Source organism: Apostichopus japonicus, chromosome 13 (assembly GCF_037975245.1).
Source record: "Apostichopus japonicus isolate 1M-3 chromosome 13, ASM3797524v1, whole genome shotgun sequence".
Taxonomy (NCBI): domain Eukaryota; kingdom Metazoa; phylum Echinodermata; class Holothuroidea; order Aspidochirotida; family Stichopodidae; genus Apostichopus; species Apostichopus japonicus.
This window is the reverse complement of record NC_092573.1, coordinates 20,514,829-20,539,978: the sequence shown is the minus strand read 5'-3', so window position 1 is coordinate 20,539,978 and position 25,150 is coordinate 20,514,829. Positions and strand designations below refer to the sequence as shown.

The 25,150-nt window shown below is 36.9% G+C and overlaps 1 protein-coding gene across 1 annotated transcript; it reads right to left on the bottom strand.

The window, feature by feature from the left end:
- Positions 1-283: 283 nt before the first annotated feature.
- On the bottom strand, positions 284-20,658 carry LOC139978460 (osteoclast-stimulating factor 1-like). The gene is made up of 9 exons (XM_071988714.1): positions 20,264-20,658; positions 17,899-17,945; positions 17,269-17,319; positions 12,969-13,032; positions 8,039-8,130; positions 5,398-5,517; positions 4,109-4,187; positions 3,642-3,740; positions 284-1,783 (listed from the first exon to the last, which is right to left on the bottom strand). The coding sequence occupies exons 1-9, from the start codon at positions 20,310-20,312 to the stop codon at positions 1,737-1,739; spliced, it is 648 nt and encodes a 215-aa protein (XP_071844815.1). The 5' UTR covers positions 20,313-20,658; the 3' UTR covers positions 284-1,736.
- Between the last annotated feature and the right edge of the window lie 4,492 nt (positions 20,659-25,150).

The following is a 25,150-nucleotide window of genomic DNA, read 5'->3' as shown; positions in this document are numbered from 1 at the left end:
GGGAAAAGTCTGATCGTTTTTCTTCCCCAAAAATCTTTAGCACTATTAAAATTTGGCATTTTGTGATCTTAAAGTTTTTGCAAGGGAATCTTTGTGCATAAGTTTTAAAACTACAGTTAAAATTCACAGTTGATGTGATATAACTGATGAGTTTTATTTTGTTAATTCATATCAGGTTTGGTTTTGGTTAGTTCCTAAGCTTTTCTTTAATTGGTAAAAGCAAACTTGTTTTAGTCTTTTTTGGCAATAGATTTATTCATTACAAACATTATCTGTCATGGGCGGCGATCCTGGGGGGGAAGGGGGGGATATATCCCCCCATGAAAATGGGTGGAGGGGATGTAATACACCATATCCCCCCCACCAAATGCCAGGGATAAGAATATTTTCATGCCTACATTTATGCATCATCGTGAATGTACGGCTCTTTCTTAGCTTCATTTCTCGCCTACCATTAACGCAGTGCGATCTTTTCAAATAAACCGTCTTTATCTTTATCACGGTATTGATATAGAACATATATGCACCCTCATAGTATTCATATAGGCCCTATAGTAGGCCTACACACGTACAGTACATGTTCCCTCGAACAGCTGAGAATCTCATGTTACCAGGGTAATGCTTAATACACGTTTCACCTGGATGCCCTAGCAATCGGTGCCTAGGAATGTAACTATGTGTAATTGTGTATTGCATGTGTATAGGCCTACAATAGCCTGCATGAGGCCATTTTCTTCATCGAATAATATAAAAGAGCTCTCGAACATTCTAACGTAGCGCCTGAAACAAGATTGACGGGCAATTTTCCCAAATTAACACCCGAAATAAAAAAAAAAAACTATTTTGGATCCTGATTATGAGATATTTCGGACATGATATCCCTATTTTAAAGTGGGGTATATGCCGCTTGGAAACCTTGGGAAGTGCCGTTTCCGGCCATCTAGAGGGGTTTTAAATCCCCAAATTTTCTTGTACGCTTCGCGCCAACTCATGGTGGCGCTACGCTTAGATAGTCAACAAGGTCATATCCCCCCCACTCGGAAGTACGGATCGCCGCCCATGTTATCTGTATCATTTACTTCACTCAAAAATCTTCATTTATAAGACAATTATAATTAAAAACAAATTATTCCGGTAAAGAGCCCAAGATTTTGTTTATAATGTGGCATGAGTTCCTAATAAGAAACAGGAAAAAAAATTAGAAAACATTTTTCCAGGAGTTTTTACTGTAATAATATTGTGCCATATTCATATCGTTGGAATGTACAATTTGGTCCTTTGAGTGATACAATTTATGTTGCGTTTGCCACTTGATTGATTTAATTTATAATTCAAAAATATATATATTTCAATGATTTAGGTGAAAAATTAAACCATGTGATTGGATTTATAATTACTGCCTTCCTGATAATTATCTTCCCAGGTGTCAGTAGTCACATACATAGGATAAAAGGAAATGATTCTTTTTGTAGCCTTTAATTATTATTATTATTTTTTTAGGGGTTAGGGAGGGGGGTGGGGGGAGGGTGTTCAAATCTGAGTACATCAAAAAGTTAGTCAAAATCTGTATTGACTACCAGACTAACACTTTGCATGAAACAAACTCCATACCATCCTCCAGCCACTGTCCAATACTCCAATAACGATATTTCTTCATTGACGAACAGTAATTTATACAAAGAAAATGCCTCCATAGATCATGGTCTCCATGGCAACCAGAAATGGAATGAAATTCCCTAACCCTCATCTTCGTCTTCATCTAGGTAGTCGTCATCGTCTATTCCTGAAATATGACGTAGAAGTGACATGTTAATTTAGAGCTCATTTACATACATACACACAGACCAATACACACACATACACATTCATATACATATAAAGTATATATATACATATACATTATACATATAATTAAAATCAAAGCGAGTTGGAAAATCCAGAACAGTGAAAAAACTTCCAGCCTCCACCCGGGATTCAAACCCGGGCCTCTCGCTTTATATGCGGACACCCTAAACACTAGGCTATGGACGCTGATTGTATGTTCAGAGGTTCGAAACCGGTAAGGTCGTAATTCCAATGTAGGCGTTAGTCACCTGTATCAAACAATACTAGTTCTGTTTGGTGTACATAATATATATAACATAATATTTCGTAATTTTACGTACTATATATATATATATATATATATATATATATATATATATATATATATATATACAGTTTTGAGAAGTCCTCCCCAGAGATTTGGCCTAACCAAATACTTGAGGAATGTCAAATTCAACAACTAAATCCCTCAGATTAAAAGCAATGCTTCAGGATGGCAGTTAAACTTCTTGACTAAGTTTGAAACTTGGTTGACCATTGTTTTGACTTTCTCTAATAATACCATAAATCCAAGTTTCAATTTCACGAGTAAGTGTTCAACGAACTTACACTTCTAAAGCGAAAGCAGCTGCTTTAAGCTTTCCACATAACTCCCCACTTCCCCTTTCCTCCCCTCTCCCTACACACAGACTACAAACAAACGCCAAAAAGTCAGAATAGTTAGAAAACACTTATACCCTAATACTTGTTCTTATCCTTATCTTCTCACGATCTTATCACCGGTAAATAATAATTACCTCCCATTTGCTCACTTCTTATCTTAAAGTTCCAAACCTTTCAAGGCACAGAACATTTTCTTCTGATCACCATCAAAATCTACATTTATTGCATGACTTCAACCGATAGTCATGAAACAATTGTTGAAAGAGGATTGCCTAAAGTCGCTCTTGTTTAAATGCTCTGCAAGAATCATTTCACTCCAAACAGATTCAGAGTTACTGACGATAACTATACTAATATATGTCTATATATATATATATTTAATGCAAATTTAGTAGCATAGGCTAGATACATCTGCAATATTGAAGTGTGATAGGTTTACCACAAGTATTGATGTTTGCTTTGAGAAGTAACAGGCACTCGAGTAGCCGGGCGGGGGCATGTGGAATCATGCCCCCTCCCCTAATGCAGACTACTGTGCCTTTCCCCCCCCCCACCCCCCATGGGTGCCATCATCATGTGTAAAAAACTTCACAAGTGACAGAAACACAAGTATATTGTGCCCATCTAACTCAAAATCCCTGGCATTCACAAGATTTTTCCATTTTTTCATGTACCAGAACACTACACTGCTTCTGTTTTGGCATGTTTGATGATGGCCAATGAAGTTACACTGCTCAGGTAACCTGGCTGCTTGAAAATTACAATGAAAATATGTCCTCAACCAAAAAATGACTCAGAGTTTTGTATGGAAAACTGCCATAGTTGCTTCTAGATATCAGGCTAAGCAAAATTGACAACCTGTGTGTTGGTTGTTACTAAAAAAAATATGTCATGAAATATTCATAAAAAAAACAGTATGAATATTACTAGTATGAATATTACTTTTAAAGGTTATCTTTGCATAAGTAAATCCCAAGCGGATGAGTTAGTCTTGGCAAAATCCAAAAAGAGAACTAATAGAAGGAAACATTTAGGAAATATTTAGGCAGGTTTAATCACCTTCCTCTCACTAACAGAAGAGAAAGCACGTCAAAGAGAAAATTAAGATGTAAAAGTAAAACAAACAAAGAAATGCTCGGTGGAAGTAAACTCACTTGTTATTTTTGGAACTAACATGGCGGCCGTTGCTGGATCTCGGGATGACAGATCTACTGGGTATTTGGCGTCTTTGTTTCGTAAGTCTGTTCTTGCTCCTGCAAAAACAATGGGTACGACCGACAATAGACGTCATTGTTCAGAATAAAACTGATATCTATTGTTCAATTTACAAACATAGATATTCCTACAAAGTTTTTTAAACATTGAAATAAATAAAGGAAAAATATAATACAACCCTTTCCTTCAAATGATGGGGGGAGGGGGGGGGGTTAGAGGGTAGGTGGGATAATTGCTGGGATAACTTTAAAGTTGGGTCATCCTTTTTTCAATTGAACAGACGATACAACTATAAATAGTGCAACATTTGACTTTGCACCTTGCTTTAATAATGAAACATTTACTGCTCTTCGCACTAAGCTACAGTGCCACTTGGCTTTCCTCGTGAATTGACATTTGAATTTACCTTTCGCTAGTAGTAACTTCACTGCCTCTGGGTGTCCCTTCCAGGCAGCAGCGTGAAGCGCGGTATCCCCGATTTTGTTCTGAAGAGATAAAACGACGAGGAAAAGACATACATGAGCCCGAAAGCAAGATATTTATAATCCTCTCCTTTTTTTCGTTACGCGGATACAACATGCACTTATACAAGCCAGAAGAGGGTTTCTCTTATGGTGATGGAGTCAGTCAACATTTACCAGTGCCAAAACATTCACACTAACTTCTATCAGGTGGTGTTACCCCCCACCCCCACCCCCATCCCCTCCAACAAAGTGTAGTATAAAAGGTAACAGACCCATGTTAAAGACACAACACCAATCGGTGAGCTTTCACTCTGACATCCCTGTAGACGACCCAACAAAATTTAAATTGGGTAATCAGATTAGGTGTGGTCCCTGTTTACCAAGGTATGCAAGATAATACGACTTCTGAATTGCAACCCCCGCCAACCCCCCCCACCATCAACCTCACCCCTCCTTCCAGCAAACAGGTCGCTATATTTGGAGTAGCCAGCACCTGAGAGCTGGATAACTTCGTTGTTTGAGTATAAAATCGTGTAATTTCACAAACAGGTTTCTTTGCTCTTTTCAAATTTGTTGTTCATTTCTCGGTGAGTTTTTCCATTTACTCATTGCCATGATTATATTTAACTGCAAATTGGCCTAGGACTCTTTCAATCATGTTAGTTACCAATTAAGCTGAAACTAGATATTTTATCACACCTTACTCTGGTTAGAGCTCAAAAGACAATTACTTTCTGGATGCAGGATTTTGATGCCGCCATTCAAATCTTTCTTTGAGTTGGGTTGTAAAATTTTTGTCGAGCTGACCAAGGCATGCGATACTTACAGATCATGCAATAACAACAATCCCCCCCCCCCACCCTGCCCCATCCCCCTCCAATATGACAAGGACATCTACTTGGTTACAACCACTGGGCAATAACTTATCCACAAGGTATACATTTGACTTATGACCCAACAGAGGAGGTCTGTTTCCTACAAATTTAAAGACAAGTGTCATTGTAACAAAATAGCAAAGCTTTCAAATTTATTTTTATTTTTGTTGTATCTGTTGGCTATGTGCTGGGCTAGAGTAGCAAACCTTTGTTTTCCTAGAATCTACTTAAGTATCCTTGAATTTTTAAAACTTTGAGTGTGGTACCGGCGACGAGATCGAGGGTAAAATATAGATTCAAAGCATCAGTGATACTAAACGTCCAAAATCATTCGGATGGTATTCACTCAGTTTTACCTGTGAATTGAGTTCAACTCGAGGCGTAGCCAGCAGAATTTTGATGCATTCCGTGTGTCCGCCATGACAAGCCCAGTACAAAGCCGTAGATCCAGACTTGTCCAGCCCATTTACAGAGACCTTAAGAGATAAAAAAGTTAGGAACGAAAGAAACAAATAGACATTTAAAATTGGGGCAAAACAAAAATTTCAAATTACATTAAGATCATAAAAGGAGGAGAAATGACAATTTGCAATGACATTTTCATAAATAAATAGTACTGTATCTTTTCCACAGAAATTTCTATGACAGGGAAGGCTGTCGAAACAATTAACTCTTTGTTTTAATTAGTCATTTGCTCGAGCTCTACGAATGTGCACAGAAAATATAAAATAAATAAATTTGGCAAGAATGTACATCAGCATGGTTGCATAATTACTTAATACACAAAATACCCAAAAGAGGAGAGATTTAAGAAGATTAATGAGACTGTGGAGATTTAATTATGCATAAATGAGGCTGTTCATGATCTAACAGTAAGTAAATGGTATTATAAGAAGCAACCTCTCTCCCCCCCCCCCCCCAATAAAAAATCAGAAATGTAGCTTATAGGCAAAATCAGATCAAAGCATTCAGATTTAGAGTTTACAAAGTTCACCCGAGAGTAATAATCTAAGGTACTACGTTAAAGTCTTATTGCATTAAGTTTGAAGGAACTAGGTTATTGCCCTGAAAAGCAACTAACGATAAATATAATCTGAACCAGTTTCTAGTAGCAATGCTTCGCTTTAGGCTCTAGTTAATAACGGATTTTACCTCAAACAATCCCTGTTCAAGAGGGGGTGGGTTGAGTGGGTGGGGATGAGGATGGAAAGAGGTATTATTATATACCACGCACCTCTCGACATGCAGTACCGGTCATGAATATTTATGACACAGTGATCTTAACTCAAGTATTAAAAGGTGTTTAATGATTCATCACCTAGTAGGCCCTCTGGGCTAGTATTCAGGCAAGACCGCTCGTGTTAAACATTTAACTTGGCTTCGAGGTGTACGTGAAAGATCTTCCATTAGTCTAAATATGCGGTATGTTACAGTTTAAATTAGTTTGACATTAGCGTAGATTTGGGCTTTAACCATCAAGTGTCTTGAATAACTGATACATGATCCCTCAAACAGTCTCAAAGCTACAGTTTTATAAAAAAATAAATGAAAAAAAAGCTCTCAAAAGGCAACAACCTCTTTGGGCACTATCTGCTTTAGAATTTGACTAAAAGACTCAAATGTTCACTAATTTTCACCAATTTGGCTAGCCAATCAACTTCAGCCATCAGAAAAAAAAAAAATCATTTTTAACTCTACTGGTTCCAAATATCCCAAATATCCAGTGGGGGGGGGGGGGGACAACTATATTTAAATGACCTTGGTCTCAAGAGGTGCGTTTGGAAATATGAAATAAAATTCACCATAAATGTCCAACCATATCCCACAGGCCAAGAATCAAAAAGAATATATTCCTTTTGGGGGCAATCTAGTACAACTATCCCCCCCCCCCGCCCTCAAAAAATAAATTTGTTCCCTATAAAACTGATTGTCGGCTTCTTTTACTACTTCACCCCAAGCACTCGCAACTCCAACACCAATGTCGTGCACACAGATAATGTAATACATAGGGTGTATTGAAAGTGGTTCATCGTTCTGTTATCCTGCGGTGTAAACTGAAACCAGATATGGCCCAATAATTGTCATCACCACGACCTGTTTCACCATTTAGCTATAAACAGACATGGTTACACTAAGATTCAAAACCTGAACCTGAGAATCTGACCAGTGATGTAATCAGAGGTTGCGGGGGGGGGGGGGAGGTGCAGGACACCCCTCTCCTTCCACCCCCTTTCCCGAAACAGATGTCAGCAAAATAGTTGTTTCCCAATCGTTTGAAGTCATAACAGATGGTAGAGTCTTTACGGTGTTACGGAATGGCATATCCAATCAAAGAATTTATTAAACTTAAATTCCCTGTCTGGGCATGGCACCATTTGCATCTAAGCCCCCTTACCAAGCTTTCTCAGAGGAGAGTGGGGAACCCCACACCAACAAAGGCCGACTATGCACCTGAACTTTGAAAGTTCAACTCCCTTAAAACTGAAAAGTCTAGACTATACTACACACGGTTTCATATGTAACAAGCCTGTGCATCGTATTTTTAAATAATACACACAGAATGATTTGAATTTTTGACATTTGGTAAACATCCACAACTAAACCGAGCAGATGGACTTGTATTCCTACTGTATAAGGTCACTATCTACAGTACTGTAGTTTAAATTCCTACCCACAGTAGCCAAAAATTCCTCGTCACTGATTTTGCTTATAAATTGCATATAAAATGCATTTACAATTTGGGTGACAATTGCCTTTAAAAATAGCAAGGTTGCTTTAGTTTTTAATCTGTTGAAAGAGTAAACTTTAGGAGACATCGTTTCATAGCCAAACTTCCCCAGGGCTGTCAATCACCACCGACCAAAACAAATCAATTTAAAGAAATAAAAGACCAAATAAAATTGAGAAGATTGTCCTCTGTACTCTAGCAAATAATAAAGACCATTTTTAGTTACAAAGAGGAAAGTGTACTACAAAACTACAAGTTGGACAGTTCACCTTATTGTTGAGGCATTCCTGAAGAAACCCAACGTTGCCTCTTTTCGCAGCCTCGTGAAGTGGATTGTCGACGGATTCCATGCTCTCTTCGACTGAAATGATAAACAAACAGATAAATAAACGAAATGTCACGATGCCTAACACATTCCGCAGAGGCTCAAGATATGTGACAGTTTGGGGGGGACAAATATGTCCCCAGGGTCCAAAACTAATACTATAAGCTTCATCAAAAAGGAATCACAAAAAATTGTACCTACTTTGAAATGAAGAGACTTTCGTGTCTTTGTGAAGTAGCAGTCTGTGAGTTGGATTATAACTTTTGGTCACTTTGACCGAGTTATAAAATATTCCCGCATAACTGGTTTTATAACCCTCCATGCAAATAAAAAGCTACCAAGATATGGATTTGGTTCAATGTACATTATTAATCCCTTAATGCAATTGTAAAACAGATGAGCCGTGTCCAATTCATTCAATATATACTGTTATGTTTCATTTATAGACTTTTGCTTTAGTTCCTAATTTCTGGTGACATTTTTATAGACTTGAGTAAATACAACTACATAGTTAACAGTGCCTTGTCTTTCCCCACAGTAGTGTCCTGACTACAGTACCACTAGAAATGAAACAAATTCGAAACAAATCGCAGTTTTTTAGCCCCCCTCTAGTTACACTTGAGAACGAGGCAAGGATCAGTTCCGAGCTTTTGTATTCCATCGTTCATTGCTGCACATGTAAATAGACATAATAGTAGTAGGTTGTATTAATTAATAGGGCTCTGTACGTCACACGTCTGGCTTTCGTGTGTTTTCTTCTGGTCTTAAGAAAACTTGAATTTCCTGTTCGGTCATTGCGAACGCAGGGTTTGATTCTGATCGAAGGGTCTAAAATGTAAAATTTGCAGAGGTTCAAAATGATTTGGCCTTGTTTCAACCCTGAGCCCAAAGCGTTTGATCTGTCATCCAAATTGCTGACTTACTTTTAATATTAATATTCTTAAACGATATCTCACAGAAGTTAATATTTTATATTTTATTTTTTTATTATTTTTTTCCATATGGCAAAGTCAATTTTACTTCCCACACTGTTTATACTATTTATTAGATTTATAGTACTTTCAGTTTCTATTATGGGAAACGATTTCAGTTTCACTTTTAAGTTCTTTTGCTATTAACCAAGATTTTGCTCTTAACCGAGAAAACTCAAAAAGAAACAATACTTTACTAGATAACAAAGATGTTTTCAATAGAAAATATTAATTTTTTTTGGATGACAGTTTCATTTAAAAAGAGTTCACAACGTTGGATTCAAATGGGTAATAATATCCAAAGTTCTCACATTAAGAAAAGTGTAACGACAGTTAATCTAAACATAAAATTTAAATGGTTGTTTCAGTGGAAATTTAAATCATTTACAAAAGAGAGAGTGTATATTATGACATTAAAATATATATATCATATAATAGAATATTGTATTAACAGCCTCCATCTTGATATATATTTGACTTCAACCTGTACGGCAAATCTATAAGTAGAATATATTTACAACACTACTTCAGTGATCAAAGGAGAACGAATGGTTAAAACTTTGAGCGATTTTCTGATTGGTCGATAAATGTACATGTGACAATTGTAGCAAAGATGGTAGGCTGGGTACTCCATACTGCTAGATGAAATCATGTTTCAAGATACAGTAACTACTCCAGATGATGGACAACATCTTGAAGACTACAATACCGTCTTTATTTCTTGTTATCAAATGTTGCCATTATGCAAATGAAAAAGCAAGAAGCATTGTGGGTAATCAAACCTTACATTACTACACACACTTCCTTGTCATTTATACAACATGCTTGCTCGATACGACTGTCATACATACATACTGTACTTTACACATGCTGTTGCTACCGTAATGAAATGAAAGTGAACATGTTACATACAGATGCTACAGATCTAGAGTAAGCAACTCCTCATAGTAAGTTTGTAAGAATTAGGCCGCAAGGGGTCTGGTCAACACATACAGCATGCATATAAGATTACAGTAATATATCTGTTTAAATATGAATTGTTTACTTCTACAGTAACATCATATATCTGTGGGGGAAACGATGTACCATGACTGGCTGGTTCTTGTGGTTGTACGACCCTTGGTCACATGTGATGTGATACATTTATATTAACATAACAACATTACCAGCAAAGCATCTTCCAACTTGCGGCTGCCTAGTGTGTATGCTACAGCAGAGAGACTTGCATTCCAACTGTAAGGTCACTGTACTTTTGAATGTCGGTCCACTTTTGCTAAGGGGGAGGGGTGGTGGAGGGCAGTGGGGGGTGGGGGAAGGGAATGTGATTCTCTTAACATAAGAAGTCACAGTGTCACAAGTAGGTGAAATCTAAGACTCTTAGTCTTGCCTTGTAACATTTCATACTTTTCAATTTCATAAATGAAACTAAATTAATATTACTTCTGAAATCAGTGTTAGGTTATGTTTCAAAACTATGATCACTTTGGGTAATAACACTTGCAATATACAGTACTATTTCTAACAAAAGAAAAGTGAAATTAGTAATGAATAAGCAAAAATATTGACAATTTAACAGCAAGTGGCTCTGTGATATCCTTTTTCAGAGACTGTCAAATTCTTCAATCTACTGTACAGGTTAGTACGAGAAGGAACCTTCACACCATGATATCTCCTAAGTGAAACCGAAACCTTTTAGCTTTACACCTGTATGGATTAACAGCTGTTCAGCATTTATGTAACCTACCTACGTATCCTGGTTTAATAGGATAATGGTTTCATGTAACCACAGCAATGAAGAAAGACCCACACAATAATTACTTACTTATAGAATTCTGTTCCATTGCCTAGAGTGTATATTATAAAAATGACAAGAATCACCACAGTGTTATGGCTTGTCAAAATCTAGGCTGATTCTCAAGTGAAATGTTTTGTCAAGCGATCCAAGAAGACTATATTTCTTTACAAACAACTATGTCACCAATCTGAAAATATCCAAGTTTCTACTTTTCGGTTCTTATTTAAAGTGAAAATGCAACTAGTGAACCGAATTGATCGACGATGTAATCGGATATTGGTATGATCTAAATATTGACCAATTTTATTTTAAATCAATATACAAGGCTGCTTTAAAAATTCAAGCCCTCATTAACCCTCAAATCATTAACTGTGCAGAATGATAAACTTTTCTTCTCTTCTGACAATCATTAAAACAAAGTCAAGAATATCCAGGGCCAGGGTACAACCGATAAAACTTCCTTCAAACAAACTCTGCCCTTTCTTGAAAGAGGTATTATTTTTTATCTAAATACTGACAAAAGATTTTACTATGAAATCCAGAACCATTAAATTCTACTTGCAGGGTTCAAATCGAGATAGACTACCTCCGGGCCTAAGACAAAGAGGCCTCCTAAGTTTGACAAAACACAAAACAACAACAACCAAAAGAATTCAACCCATTTGCCTCTCATTTTACAATCTTTTCGACAGCTTGCTGGGATTTGATGTTGACAGGAAGGACAAGTTTCAACTTATCAAAAAGTGAGACCTTAAATATTTATTGACAGTTTAGTAAACAAAAATAAATCAAGAAATGGGGGCCAGTAGTAGGTGAGGATGTCAAGGCTTGTCATTTATGTTATACATGACGACATCCATGGGCAAGATATGCCACTCTTTAAGTGGTCAATGTGGGACAGGTTACGTAGGTTGACCTTGGGATCCCAGGAAATTACAAAAGTTTGCAGATTTTAGAATCTACTACGCGAGCCACTCACCGAGCCTAACGTTAACAGAGACACAGACCCTAACTATCATTCATCTTAGTAATAGAAATAGAAACTTTGATAAATACCCTCCCCAAAAAGATTTAAAAGTTCACACCCACACAAATAGTTGTAGGTATTGAGTTAGTCTAAACGTGACACGCTTTTAACGAAACGTTGTTTCAATCAATTTTTGACGGTTTTCTGCCTCATTTTCCTGCATAATATGTGTGTAATACGTGTGTAAAAGTAAGAGGGCCTGACGCTACGATCCTAGCAGGATCTTCTTCAGAGGCTGAATGACAAGTTACAGTAACGGAAGGGACAAATACACACACAGAATATAGACAGGTTAATGAGCAGGGTGAACACAAAAGAGAAAGATGTGACGGGAATTAACAGTAGACAAGTGTGTGTATTTTTCCTGCCCGTTACTGTTACTTGTCATTCAGCCTCTGAAGAAGATCCTGCTAGGATCGAAACCTCACGCCCTCTTACTTGTACACATTCTCTTTAATACACAGGGCTCTTTAGTGGATAAGCAGTTTGCTAACAGTTTTGTTTTATTTTCATAAATGTATAATGGCCACGGTTTTGTCTTTTGATATAATGGAGATGGGTTTTGCAAATTATGCTGAATCTATTAAACAATCAAATATTCTTTTTCATGACCAACTACTAAATTATGACATTGTTTTCAGTGTCGATGCTATGTTAACATTCTAAGAGAGAGAACATGAAAGCAAAAGAAGGTTTCAGACCCTTGTGGCACTGTGACATCATAGATTTAGAGAATAACAGCTCCCAGAAATCACTCTTATACAGAGTTGGGTACTACTCTTAGCTCTGTTTTCAGGGAGTTTTTTCTTCAACACAACAAAGTTCTCTCTCAGATATAAAGCTAATGATGATGATTGTTGGGTCAAAGTCACCTTGAAAATAAATGATGCTTTGTAATATGCTGTAGTAGAAGAAAAAAACATATTTATATCTATATACATATGTATATGTATATATATCATATATTTCATATATATATATATATATCATATTAATATATATAAAAGAAAACATATTTATATCTGCAGACAAGGGCCCAGGCTGCAATATACAACACTTTTTATATATTATTTTTACTTACCATAATTACTCGGAATTAATCCAAACTTTTGTCCACATTTTCCTTTATACCAATCTTTGGAACTCTGAGGAAGTAAACAAAGTAAACAATGCGTCATTAATGAGATAACGTAACAGCACACAGGTAGGTCTGATGAGAAGGTAGGTAATGATCATGAAATCATTCCATCCTTAAGACAATGAAAATCAATTTAACACAGCAATATGGTACAGGATTGAAACCAAAGATGAATTTGCATACAAATATGAATTTCAAAACTATCACAAACTCTCTCAAAGTGACAGATTTACTTCAGTCAATGTTGTCAAGTCTGTTTTATTAACTATATATATTTAACCTGGAATTTGATACAATGAATTCTCTGCACATATTCAAAACAGTGTGAGTTTATAAGCAGTGTTCATTCAGTTCCAAATGAAATCTTGAATAAAGCATAAATTTGTAGTTATAGTGAAATTCTCCTGAAGACGGAAGGTTAGAGTACTTCTAATTTATGTATGTACTGTTCTGCATATATTCAGAGCATGGTCATTGTCTTTGAGGTTTACATGTAAGAGTCTAAGAGAACACATTGTTCTATTGCACTCACCCCACACAATGCTAATGTTAAGGTTTAGTTTCTAATCGCATCATTTGTATTTATGATAAAATTCAATTGCATTATTAAAGGACGAATTATGGACAATTTTAGTCCAAGAAAAAATTGAGAAGAAAAAAAATTTGGGTAAAAAAGTCATGTTTTCTGAAGCTATTCTGATTTTCAAACTATTCAAGTCCCTTGAATGGTATTTTAAGCTTACATTGATGATGATATCAGCTCCTCAGTGTAATCTTAAATATTAAAGTTAATACATTGTTTTATAAATTCAAATAACTCCACCAATACATGTCCTATGGACGTCATAAAACAACAAGCACAAGAGCACAAGTCATTTTTTTTGAAATATTAATAAATTGTCTTCTATAAAAAGAGGAACATCACATTATTCAAATAGTTATCTGTGAGCTTGTAATGATGGGTTACCCTATTTTGACGAGCGCAACACTCCACGTCATAGTTTGCACATATCTATTAATGAGTTTCCCAGATTTGTCAAAACTGTAAATGTGTATATCTTGGAAAGGAAAAGAGCTATTGGAAACATTTTAACGGATTTTGAAATGAGATTATCATATACAACAAATGTACTGCATATAGGGCAAATTGGCTAGGTGTCTGTAGTACTTTAAACAACACCCCAGCATTAACTGTAGTGTATCGATATATATGTGAAGCCACGAAACAAACACATGTTCACACAACATATTACCTTGTCTTCCGTGTGCTTCGTTACTGTACATTCCCAAAGATATTATCTCTATTTGGAGAAATTTATCTAGTTATGTATACAGTAACAAAATGCAATGCAAGATCTATAGACACCCTGCCACACAAATGATAACTTGCATCAGTCTGGTTTTTGTCCACGTAACCATGGTAATTGACGAAAAATTCCAAAATTCACAATAAGCACACAGAACTTTACAGTACTATGCAAAACTCTCAACCTAAATTATAACCCTTGCTCTATGGGGCTAACAGGTGCTGAGGTTGTGAAAAGACTGGTAAGTGAGAAGCCAAGTAAATTTATATTCCCACTCTACTGCTAAAAGGAAGCAAAGGTGTATTCAGGCTGAACTAAATAAACCAGACTGTGATGAAAATAAATCAGAAAAAAGGGGTATTTATAGTGTTGACACTATTGTATTTTTTAATTGATTTACTTTTGTCGTTGATTTTGTTTTCAGCTTTTTGAGAAAGTAACAAGTTAAATGGCAAAGGAGGAAGGAATTTTCCTTTAATCCCGGATCTTTATCAACATACAATAAAAAATACTTGTTGTACGATACAGTTAACAGCCACAATGAGTTGATTCAATACCTCTTACTCAAGCAACACACTACAGTACTGTACCCATCGTGCTTGAGGATATATAACTCATATTGTAATACATCTAATTTTACATGTCTGTTGTTTGCATTATCATTTTCAAAAGTCCGTTTTCATAATCAATCAAACCATTGTTGCTTTTAATAACCGTTGATAGAGAGAGAAAATAAGGAAGTTAACTAACACACTGAATATAGCAAAGGGAATTTGTGCTGTGCAGTGGGTTGCAACTGTGTGAATAAACACTAAAGAGGATATCAATTTAAAGTTTCTACTTGTATTGATAGACAGCTGCTGTGTTCAATAATAGTAATACTGTACATGTGAGGAGGGTGAAACAGCATCAGTACTGGCCCAAAATATGCTATAAAGTCAAATAATGGTCAGTCATTTTCAAATTGCAACGAGCATTCACAAGGAATTTTATTTACACATCTTTCAATGTTTGATTATGAGGTTAACCTGAGGTGACCGTCGGCCTCCATCAAAAGCCGAACCTGAAAACACTAAGGGGGAGACTTACATTCAAAATATGACATTCGCCAAAGTTAAAACATTGTTGTTGAGGTATAGGACTTTACAGTTGCTTGCCTGCAATATACTGTATTCAGAGTTTAAAGCACTTCTGACCTCCAACAACAACACCAGCAACAAAGTGCTTACCATGGGATATAATATGCATCACAATTATGTCAGTCATGATCCAAATTGTATAGGCTATGGTGACTTGAGCCCAACTAACACATGACTGAACACGACCCGACACCACTCTACTGTGGTAGGCTGGGTAGAAAGCCAGTGTTAGTCGGTTTAAGACTACAACTGATCATGAGTTTACCAGTTTTTAAGCAACTTTGGCTTTAGTCGGGAAAACTGAACTGTCTCATTTTCCAACTGCAATTCGTGCAATGCGGGGGGGGGGGGTTCACAACTGAATCTGTACAGTTTTTACCAAATGTAACCAATCATGGGCTCATAAATTACCATGTGACATAAAACGAGCTCCCATATCTTAACAGTAGACAGTCATTGAGAGTGTTGAATCAGTAGGTCAAAAGGTCAGGCTTAACTTGATTTTTCACGTAACGATGGTGGAGTCAAGTCAGTATCAGTCATACAGTGTGGGGCGGGTTCTACAGACTTAGAAGCTTTCAGTAACAGCCAATGTTACAGCTCAGCAACTTTCAGTAACAGCCAATGTGCCAGTAGCAGCTTTCAATAACATCCAATGTTACAGCAACAACTTTCAGAAACAGCCAATGTGCCAGTAGCAGCTTTCAGTAACAACCAATGTGCCATTAGCAGCTTTCAGTAACAGCCAATGTTACAGCAACAACTTTCAATAACAGCCAAAAGTGCTGGTACTGTAGATGCTGTAGTAACAGCCAATATGCCAGTAGCAGCTTTCAGTAACAGCCAATGTTACAGCAGCAACTTTCAGTAACAGCCAATGTACCAGTAGCAGCTTGCAATATCATTCAATGTGCCACATACATATTTAGGTTGAAATTTATACTGATCACATAGATTCCTACTACACAGATGCAAATACATAGATTCCTACTACACAGAAGCAAATACACATAGATTCCAACAACTCAGAAGCAAATTTACACATAGATTCCTACTACACAGATGCAAATACACATAGATTCCTACTACAAACAGGCAAATACTGTACACATAGATTCCTACTCTCAGAGGCAAATACACATAGATTCCTACTGCACAGTTCAGCAAATACACATTGATTCCTACTACACAGAAGCAAATACACATAGATTCCAACAACTCAGAAGCAAATTTACACATAGATTCCTACTACACAGATGCAAATACACATAGATTCCTACTACAAACAGGCAAATACTGTACACATAGATTCCTACTCTCAGAGGCAAATACACATAGATTCCTACTGCACAGTTCAGCAAATACACATTGATTCCTACTACACAGAAGCAAATACACATATAGGTTCCTACTACACAGAGGCTAATACACATAGATTCTTACTACACAGAAGCAAAAAAACATATTCCTACTACACAGAGGTGAATACACATTCTTTCTACAACACAGAGGCAAATACACATACTGTAGATTCTTACTACACAGAAGCAAAATACATATATTCCTACAACACAGAGGTGAATACACATTATTCCTACTACACAGAGGCAACTACACAAAGATTCCTACTACACAGTTCAGCAAATACACATAGATTCCTACTATCTACACAGAGGCAAATTCTGCCTTTGCATTACATCACTTTTCTTTGCATTTAAAACCTCTTGTCAATAGAAAGATTACAAATGTACGATTAAATCGAACACACTCGCTGTCCGAGTTAAAGCATAAACTTACATTATCTGTCACGTAGAGAAGGTCTCCCTCATCAAACGACAATTCATCATTCTATGAAAGCAAGAACATATATAATGGAGATAACATACCCTTATCATTAAAATTCTTCAAACTTTTTGCAAAATACAACTTCTTTGAATTCTTTCCAGTAAAATTTCATTTGTGGCTCGTATTGTACAAGAAACAGCTTATAGCTTGAGATATGCATGTCGGTGAACACAAATTACAAAACCTCTCCACATATGAACTTTGGAATTGTTATTCAAAAGTTGAAACAATCGGCATAAAATAGATACATTTCAACTACAGTGACAGTTCTTAATAGTAACTAACTACTACTACTATACACATAATCAATAGAGGTTTCATTCTTAACAAGATGACACTATCCCCCCCTCCCTCCCACCTCCTCCCCCCTCCCTCTCCATGTTTGTGCTATTTTAAATTGAAGTTATTTTGAAAAAATGCTTCATGAGCAAAAATTATGCACACCTAACAGATTACCTATGCAGAAAGTGCACAACATGCCTTTCTATGTAAGGTTTCTTACCATGAAAAGAACCAAAACTGTTCATTAAATGTTCATTGCACTTCTGAGCATGTCAAAGTCATGTGAAATTTAATACTTACATACTGTGCAGTGTACGTGTAGAGAGCTCGAAAGACTTTCACTTTTCCTGCCAAAAATATGAAGGGACAGTATGTTAATGTTTGCTTAGAACTATTTAAGGCAAAAAAAAAATACAGTCATAAAAGGTATATTGTTCTACATAGCAGCAGTGTAAGGCATGATACACATTATAAAGTACTTAGTCACTTTCATGTAAATAAAATGACTAAATATATCACAATTGAAATATATAAGTACCACATGGGCAAGACTGGCTTAGCACCCTCTGTGGTTCCTAAGTCACCATGTTTCTCACCTCCTTGCACCCCCACTTTTGAACAAAAACCAAATAAAGCCAGATATCTCACTATATAGATTGGTAATTTACAGTATGTTCTGGTTACTGAATGGGTAACTTGACTAAAATTTGTGAGTTGATGGATAATAAACGATCATATAGGAGAGATTATTACAAAATTTACACCTGTCAGTGCTTCTCTGTAACCATTCTCAATCCATTCTTGTTGGCAGAGCAGAGTACTACTATACTATAAAAGTACACACTGTTTAATGTGAATAGTAAGTCTCAAAGGAATTACCGTACGTACAGCAGTAATGTGTTTCCTCCTGAACATGACTGATTTATTTCCTTATTTACGTTGACAAAATTTGATTCATATCCTTTGAAATGGAAGCAATGATTTGTCCTGAATTGGGTTGAAACAAGTGACTCACTCTTCCTGCTTGTTAAGTAATCAAGAATCATTAATTAAATAAGAATCAAGTTAATTAATCAAGAAAAGAGTCAATTTACTAGTATGATCTTAATGGAAGTTTCATTATATTGTACTGATATAGAGAGTGAGGTAGCCTCAAGGAAGAGCGGGGTCAATTTTTTAAGGATTTGTTAGTTTTTTGTCCCTCTTACCTTTTTGATTGTCTGAACAGCAACTTTGATTGTTTTGTTAGAATGTTAAACCAATGAGTTTAATTACTTAAAGATCTTGTTCAATCCCAAGGTTTTGAACAACTTTTCCACTTTTTTTTAATCTCCAGGTTTTCACATTTGGTGGTGTTGGTAGAAGCCTGGAAGGTGGGGGGTGGGGAGGGTTGTCTGGCAACTCTGTGTATACATGCTATTGCACACACATGTGTCTGGTCTACATGCAGTAATTTGACTGTCAGGATATATATATAGTTTTACTACAAATCAACTCATTAGTGGCACAGTATTATCTGGACATCACTCCATCCACGTTCTCTCCAACATAATGAAAGAACATTTGGGTACAAGTTAAGTCTATGGACTGTTTCTCATCAAAACCCTAGTTTACAGACTTAACACTTCTAAGTACTGTACAGTAGCAGGCTAATACTACAGGTTGTATCCAAACTATGGCACGTCTCAAGTGTACTTTCTTGAGTTGAAAATGAACCTTTGATCACGTTCAAGTTTGGTTGGTAAAAAACATCTCCCTGAAATTTATGGCGCTTAATAGAACATTCACTTTACTTCATTTATTTACACTACAAATGAATTATTTAGTAAAGCCTCCATATCTCCCTGAAGTGTTTTCACACTTAAAGGGTCCATTCTTAATAGTAATAGTATGTTGCCAAAACCAATAAAATTTCACTCAATATCTTCAGTTATGTTTGGGACATGAAGACTACCCGCAAATTACCTATGTTTCCATTTGTAATGATTGGGTGTATCCTTGTATAAGATACTTACTTACAAGTGGTGCACAGCGAAAATTAGGACATGACAACATCGTAATTTTGGGTCAACAGGATCCACCAAGCTTTAAACCTTTTTATTTTAATCTGAAGACCGGGATCAGATATCCCCAATAGAAGGATTAAGATCTCTGGATCAAATCTTGAGCACTTTCACACGAGGAACTAATATATCTAGATCAGAGAGTCAAATTTCATAATGCTAATATTGTATAAATGAATTTGACATGCATAATAGAACTGGTTTGTTCTAGACTTGTTCTATAATTATGCAATTGCCCTAGGCTACATTTAATTTGCAATTAAGCATTGCCTGGGCCTACATTATCTAGGCCTAGACCTAGGACTGGCTATACAACATGATAGAGAACATGTTTCTGAATGACAATGCAATTGTAACAAAGAACTTCAGTATTTTGTTTAAGAAAGTCTATATACATTAGTATTAACCTCTAGTCCTTGGTGCTTCGGGCTCTGCACGAAGTGATTACAACAGTAGGCCTAGGCTATACATAGCCTACCTTAAATTAACGTGATATAACTACGGATAGGATAGGCTACTGTAAGGGTACTTCCAACTTTATGTTTGTTAGGCCGAGCATACTCCTGGTTCATAATTTGAAAGGAAGCTAATCTAAAACTTGCCTGGTTTCGAAACCGGTTTTGGAGGCGCTGGTCTCGACGGAGTTGTCATTTTAAGTGAAAAGTAAAGAGATATAACGAAAGTATAAACCAGCGAGTACCCTATATATGGCAATTTTTAGCAGCAGAAGAAACAGGAAATGACCAGTTCCGCTAATATATAGTTCATTGTATTCGCGCAAACCCGGAAGTTCCTGTAATGGAATCCTCCCGCTACGTTGATGACGTTACGAGTGTATAACTTTTGTTGATGCCCCTTCTCCTAATTCCTTTTCAGTGTCTGTCCGCCAGTCAAGTTTTTACATCAGGTTTTTCCAATACCCCAAAAAGATCAATTCGTACGTGTGTCTGAACGTTTGTAGCCTACATGTGACGCAATTGCACGGTGTTCATGGCGACATTCGACCTTCAAAGGCTAGGCCTACTTTTAATGGAATAATTTTGGAATGATCACCGGGAGTCACATATGCAACCCCGTAGGCTCTCGTTTCAAATGCCTACGGTAGAATTGACCTACGTAAATGGAATATGGTAGGACTATTATAAAAAAAAAGGGGGGGGGAGGTCAGTTTTGACCCTCTGCATATTATACCTTGCACTGAAAATAATTTTCAAGAGTCACAATTACAAAAACACAAAGCGGGCTCTTGCCACTATTGAGCCCATATGCTGCACTAGCAGACTCCTTCCGTCCCTAAACCACTGAAGTGGGGTATTTGGCTTATTAGCCTACTGCCTCATACTGAACTGTTGGACCGTTGGTTTAGAGGTTCCGCCGCTGTATATAGCCTGCAGTTTATTTCGTTCCGTGTAGAAGTGTCCGATTGCCTGGACCATAGTTTGCCGGCTACTGGGGAAAAATTGTCCGACTGGATCGTCAATGCCGGCCCTAGTAAACTTTGTCCGCCCCTTTGTCCCCCCCCCCCCACACGCACAGGAGGATAAACTGGTTCCCCGTTTCATATAAGGCACTGCATGGTCACTATCTGAAATCGTTGGCCTATATGCCGGACACGATGAAAATCACCGTGTGCGCCGACTGCACAAAATTGAGGTGGGGTTTAGGGCATGCACAGTACCCCCTCCCCACCCACCTCAACCACTAACTATATTAATTACTTTTGAGGCTTATTTCTTCCATTAAAGGGCTTTCTCCAGCTGAGTATTATTTGAAGGGCCTAATTGCTGGGTACCAGTGGCGGAGCGTCCATACAGTCAGGGGGCGGATATGCCCCCCCCCCCCGACGGACTCAAATGGACTGCTGGCGCCCTTTCAGCTTTTTACCACTTTTTACTTATTCGCGATAATTGACATTTTTACTGCGCTCTCATTTACCTATTGACATTTGTCACATTTTTTTGGTGTAATTTTCTGACAAAATGATCTAACGACTATTTATTCTTCGTTTATCTGCAAATAAGCAAGGCCCGGAAAGGGTCATATCCGGCGATCTAGGGAGTATCTTTACTCAAAAAAATTCGGTACGCTCCGCGCCAACCGGTGGTGGTGCTCCGCTCAGATAGTGTCGAAAGCGCCCCTACAGACCATTCTCGCCCCCTCTGACCAATACCCCTAGCTCCGCCACTCAGGCTGCGTACGTACACGGTCAGTCAACACGCTGAAAGTCGGCCCGGTGAATTGTCCATGAAAGGCTCTATAGTGTGCCACTGTCGCTACGGTAGGATATTAATTGAAGCCTTTGCCATCATTATTATGGAAGGTGAGTTAATATTAAGGCATGGTGCTATTAATTTGTCCAATTGACTGAGTTATGGGTAGTACATGATTGCATTTACCACCGTCGGAATAATTGAGGAGAAGATGAAAACCAATTGAGGATACGTTAAACTCTCGTGTTCCCATTATTAAATATGTTGGACAACGAATTAGAACGTTAAGCACCTTATTAAGAATGTAAACGGAAACTACAACCAAAGACCTTGGGTTTAAAATACAGATATTTGTGTCGTCATACATATAAAACGCCTGATCAAATTAGTCTGTAAGATACACGTACGGTTATGTCTGTTTTAATGATTGAAGAAAATCCATCATCTTTCAAATCCTCGTTTTCCCTTCAGTATGTATTTGTGCGTTCTTTGCTGATATTAAACCAAGTAGAACATTCTGGACGTCATCATGACGTCACCGGTATCAAACAGATTCCACTTCTGATATTATTTACTAAATACGACACGCAAAATGGTCACCAACCAACGACAGACTCAACCCACCACATCAACCCACCACCATAAAGAGGTGTGGACGGTGTCCCTATACTACCAGAAGATAAAACTTTCAGTTAGGTTACGCAACTTGCGTCGTTTGCCTCAGTCGGTTCATACTTTCGGGGTGAAAATTTAATATACCGCATAACATTAGTGTGCAAATTTCAAATCAAAATTAAACTAGAGCGTATTGGTAAGGAAATTAAAAGGATTGGTTGCCATACATGTTTATGTTATATGAAAGAGGACAATAAAAGAAACACAATGGTGAAAAAAAACTGTTCAAATATCTTTTTCGGTTAAAGAGATATTCAAGTGTAAAGTTTTATCAGAGTGTGTAGAAACTGCTGGAATTTGACTAGCTGTGATGTCACACCCTCACATTCCTGAAAAGTCTTTGTTTTCTTTTCTCTAAATATTTTGTGAGATTTCATGACTTTCAACCAAATGATATGTCAGGAGATCTCATATTTGTCAAAGGAAGTATTTGAGATTAAACATCTGAAAATTTTTTGATTATATTATTTTCAAATGTGTTAAAAAATGTAAATAATTTTTAAAGAAATATATTCACAAATGTTAAGGAAGTGAGGATGTGACGTCACACCCTCACAGTAAGTCCATCTACACCAGTCGTTTCCAAAGAAATTTTGATATCTTCAAAGTGTCATATCTCCTTAACAGAGCATGCTATCATGGTAGTTTCTTCACTGTTCTTTTTGTCTTTTTGTGCTCTTTCATATAGATATGTCAAACACCTGAACCAATCCTTTAAGTACAACATTAAGAAAATTCTAGCCTCAGTGGTCATTTGATTTCATATGATGTCACGTGAAAGCAATCCTAATATGAATAAATGCGTCCCTGATATCTCCTTAACGAATGCATATTATACTTCTGTTTGTGCCACGGCATGGGAACCGACGCAGGAAAGTGTGTGAGTTGATCCAGGGAAAAAGTACTTTCAAAGTAATATTAATATCTGTTTGAATAATAAATATCATGCATACAAACGCTATATGATATTTATGAAAAGTGGGAGGAAGGATAAGCAAAATAATCTGACGTGTGATTCTAAGTGGAAGGTTTTTTTTACCAAATCTTGAGTGCGTTATAGCAGAAATTTGGCAAGATAAGAAAATCATTTCTGGAATTTCCTCATTTTCCTAATGATTGAATATAATGATTTACTTACAACAACTTAGATCATTAAGCTATTGATTTTCCTTATTATTTTCTATTTCATTTCTATAAATGAAATATTGGTGAAAAATTAAATCCGATATACCAAATGCATCCAAGGAGACATGTATATTAACAATCGACGCCATCTTGGCCAAACTTCGTCTGAATTTAATTCCACGCCTGCAGTCTTCAGCTTGCCATTTGATTTAAAAATATTATGACATGAAATTTTACACTTGTAGAAGATACGCTGTCAGCGCTTCGTTTTGAATTTCATCTGGGTTTTTTTGGGCAATCAAATCATTTTAGAGTTTTCTTACCGCCCTGAAGATATTTTCATTATCTCATAAAAATGTTTGTTATATGTGAAAGAGGAACAGAAAAGGGGGATAGTACAGGAGCCAACCTATATTACATGTAGTTAAAATCTAATCTACTGAAGTGAAATAGCGCCCCTAATTAAAGTTTTTTCCCTTCTGATATTCCGCCCTCCGTACGACGTATGCTATGTCGATAGGGAAGGAACTTATTTGACATAAACGCCAAGCAGTCACATGTGCACCAGGCCCGTAACCAGGCCTGAGAACATGCCCCCTCCCTCCAAGTGCAGTGTACCGTCCCCTAATTGGAGTTATCATCAGGTGTACAAATGCTTCACGTTACGGGAAACCGATGGCTTTTAAAGTGTCTATAACTTAAACTCATTTTGGGTTCTTTATACCATTTTAACTTGATGAACAGTCGATTTCTCCTTGGTCAGAGATTATCGAGTATTCGGACCCTGCGTACCATGCAAATTGTTCAATGCAGGCATTGTGAGATTTAAGAGTTTTTGGCCCTTGCCTCAACCATTATTTCTGGGAGGGGGGTGGCTTTGCCCCACGTACAAAATTCATTGTGGACCGCTGGTCTACATATTCCTTCTTCAAGCGCATACTGAAACATTGCAAGTATTTCTCCCTATTGAATAATCCCTTTTCTTCGTCGAGGAGCATTTTAGTACGGATAGACGATACCCTTTAAAAACTGCGGCAAGTTATAAACACAGCAAGTTTGAATGTAGAGAGGCTAAATGTTAAAGCAGACCGGATTCGACTGAGAGAATTTGAAACTTACCATAAGAGTTATTACTACCCACAGAACACTTCGCATACGACTTGTTCATTCGGAAATCTTTTTCACATGATATTTTTTGTTCAACTTTTGGATACCTTATCTTCATACCGCCCTCTCTTTGTTGTCATTTTTATGTGATCACATTAGAAGAGTTTACAAGGGTTACATATAACCAATTAATTAAAATTAATCTATCAAGATCTCTGATCCTAACACATGTAGACTTTAATTCCAGTTTTGTGCATTGAGTCAGTGACATTATTACGTAATGATGATAATACGTAATACTAGTTCAGATTAGCCTTTATATAATAGCAAATCAACAGTACCATGTCTAGTGAGCTTAATCGGTGGAATAGA

Coding starts and splice junctions, on each gene's coding strand:
- LOC139978460 (XM_071988714.1), bottom strand. CDS start 20,312: ATGACAACTCCGTCGAGACCAGCGCCTCCAAAACCGGTTTCGAAACCA. Junction 17,946..20,263: donor AAAACCGGTTTCGAAACCAG/GCAAGTTTTAGA, acceptor TATTTTTGGCAG/GAAAAGTGAAAGTCTTTCGA. Junction 3,741..4,108: donor GAAGTTACTACTAGCGAAAG/GTAAATTCAAAT, acceptor TTGTTTTTGCAG/GAGCAAGAACAGACTTACGA.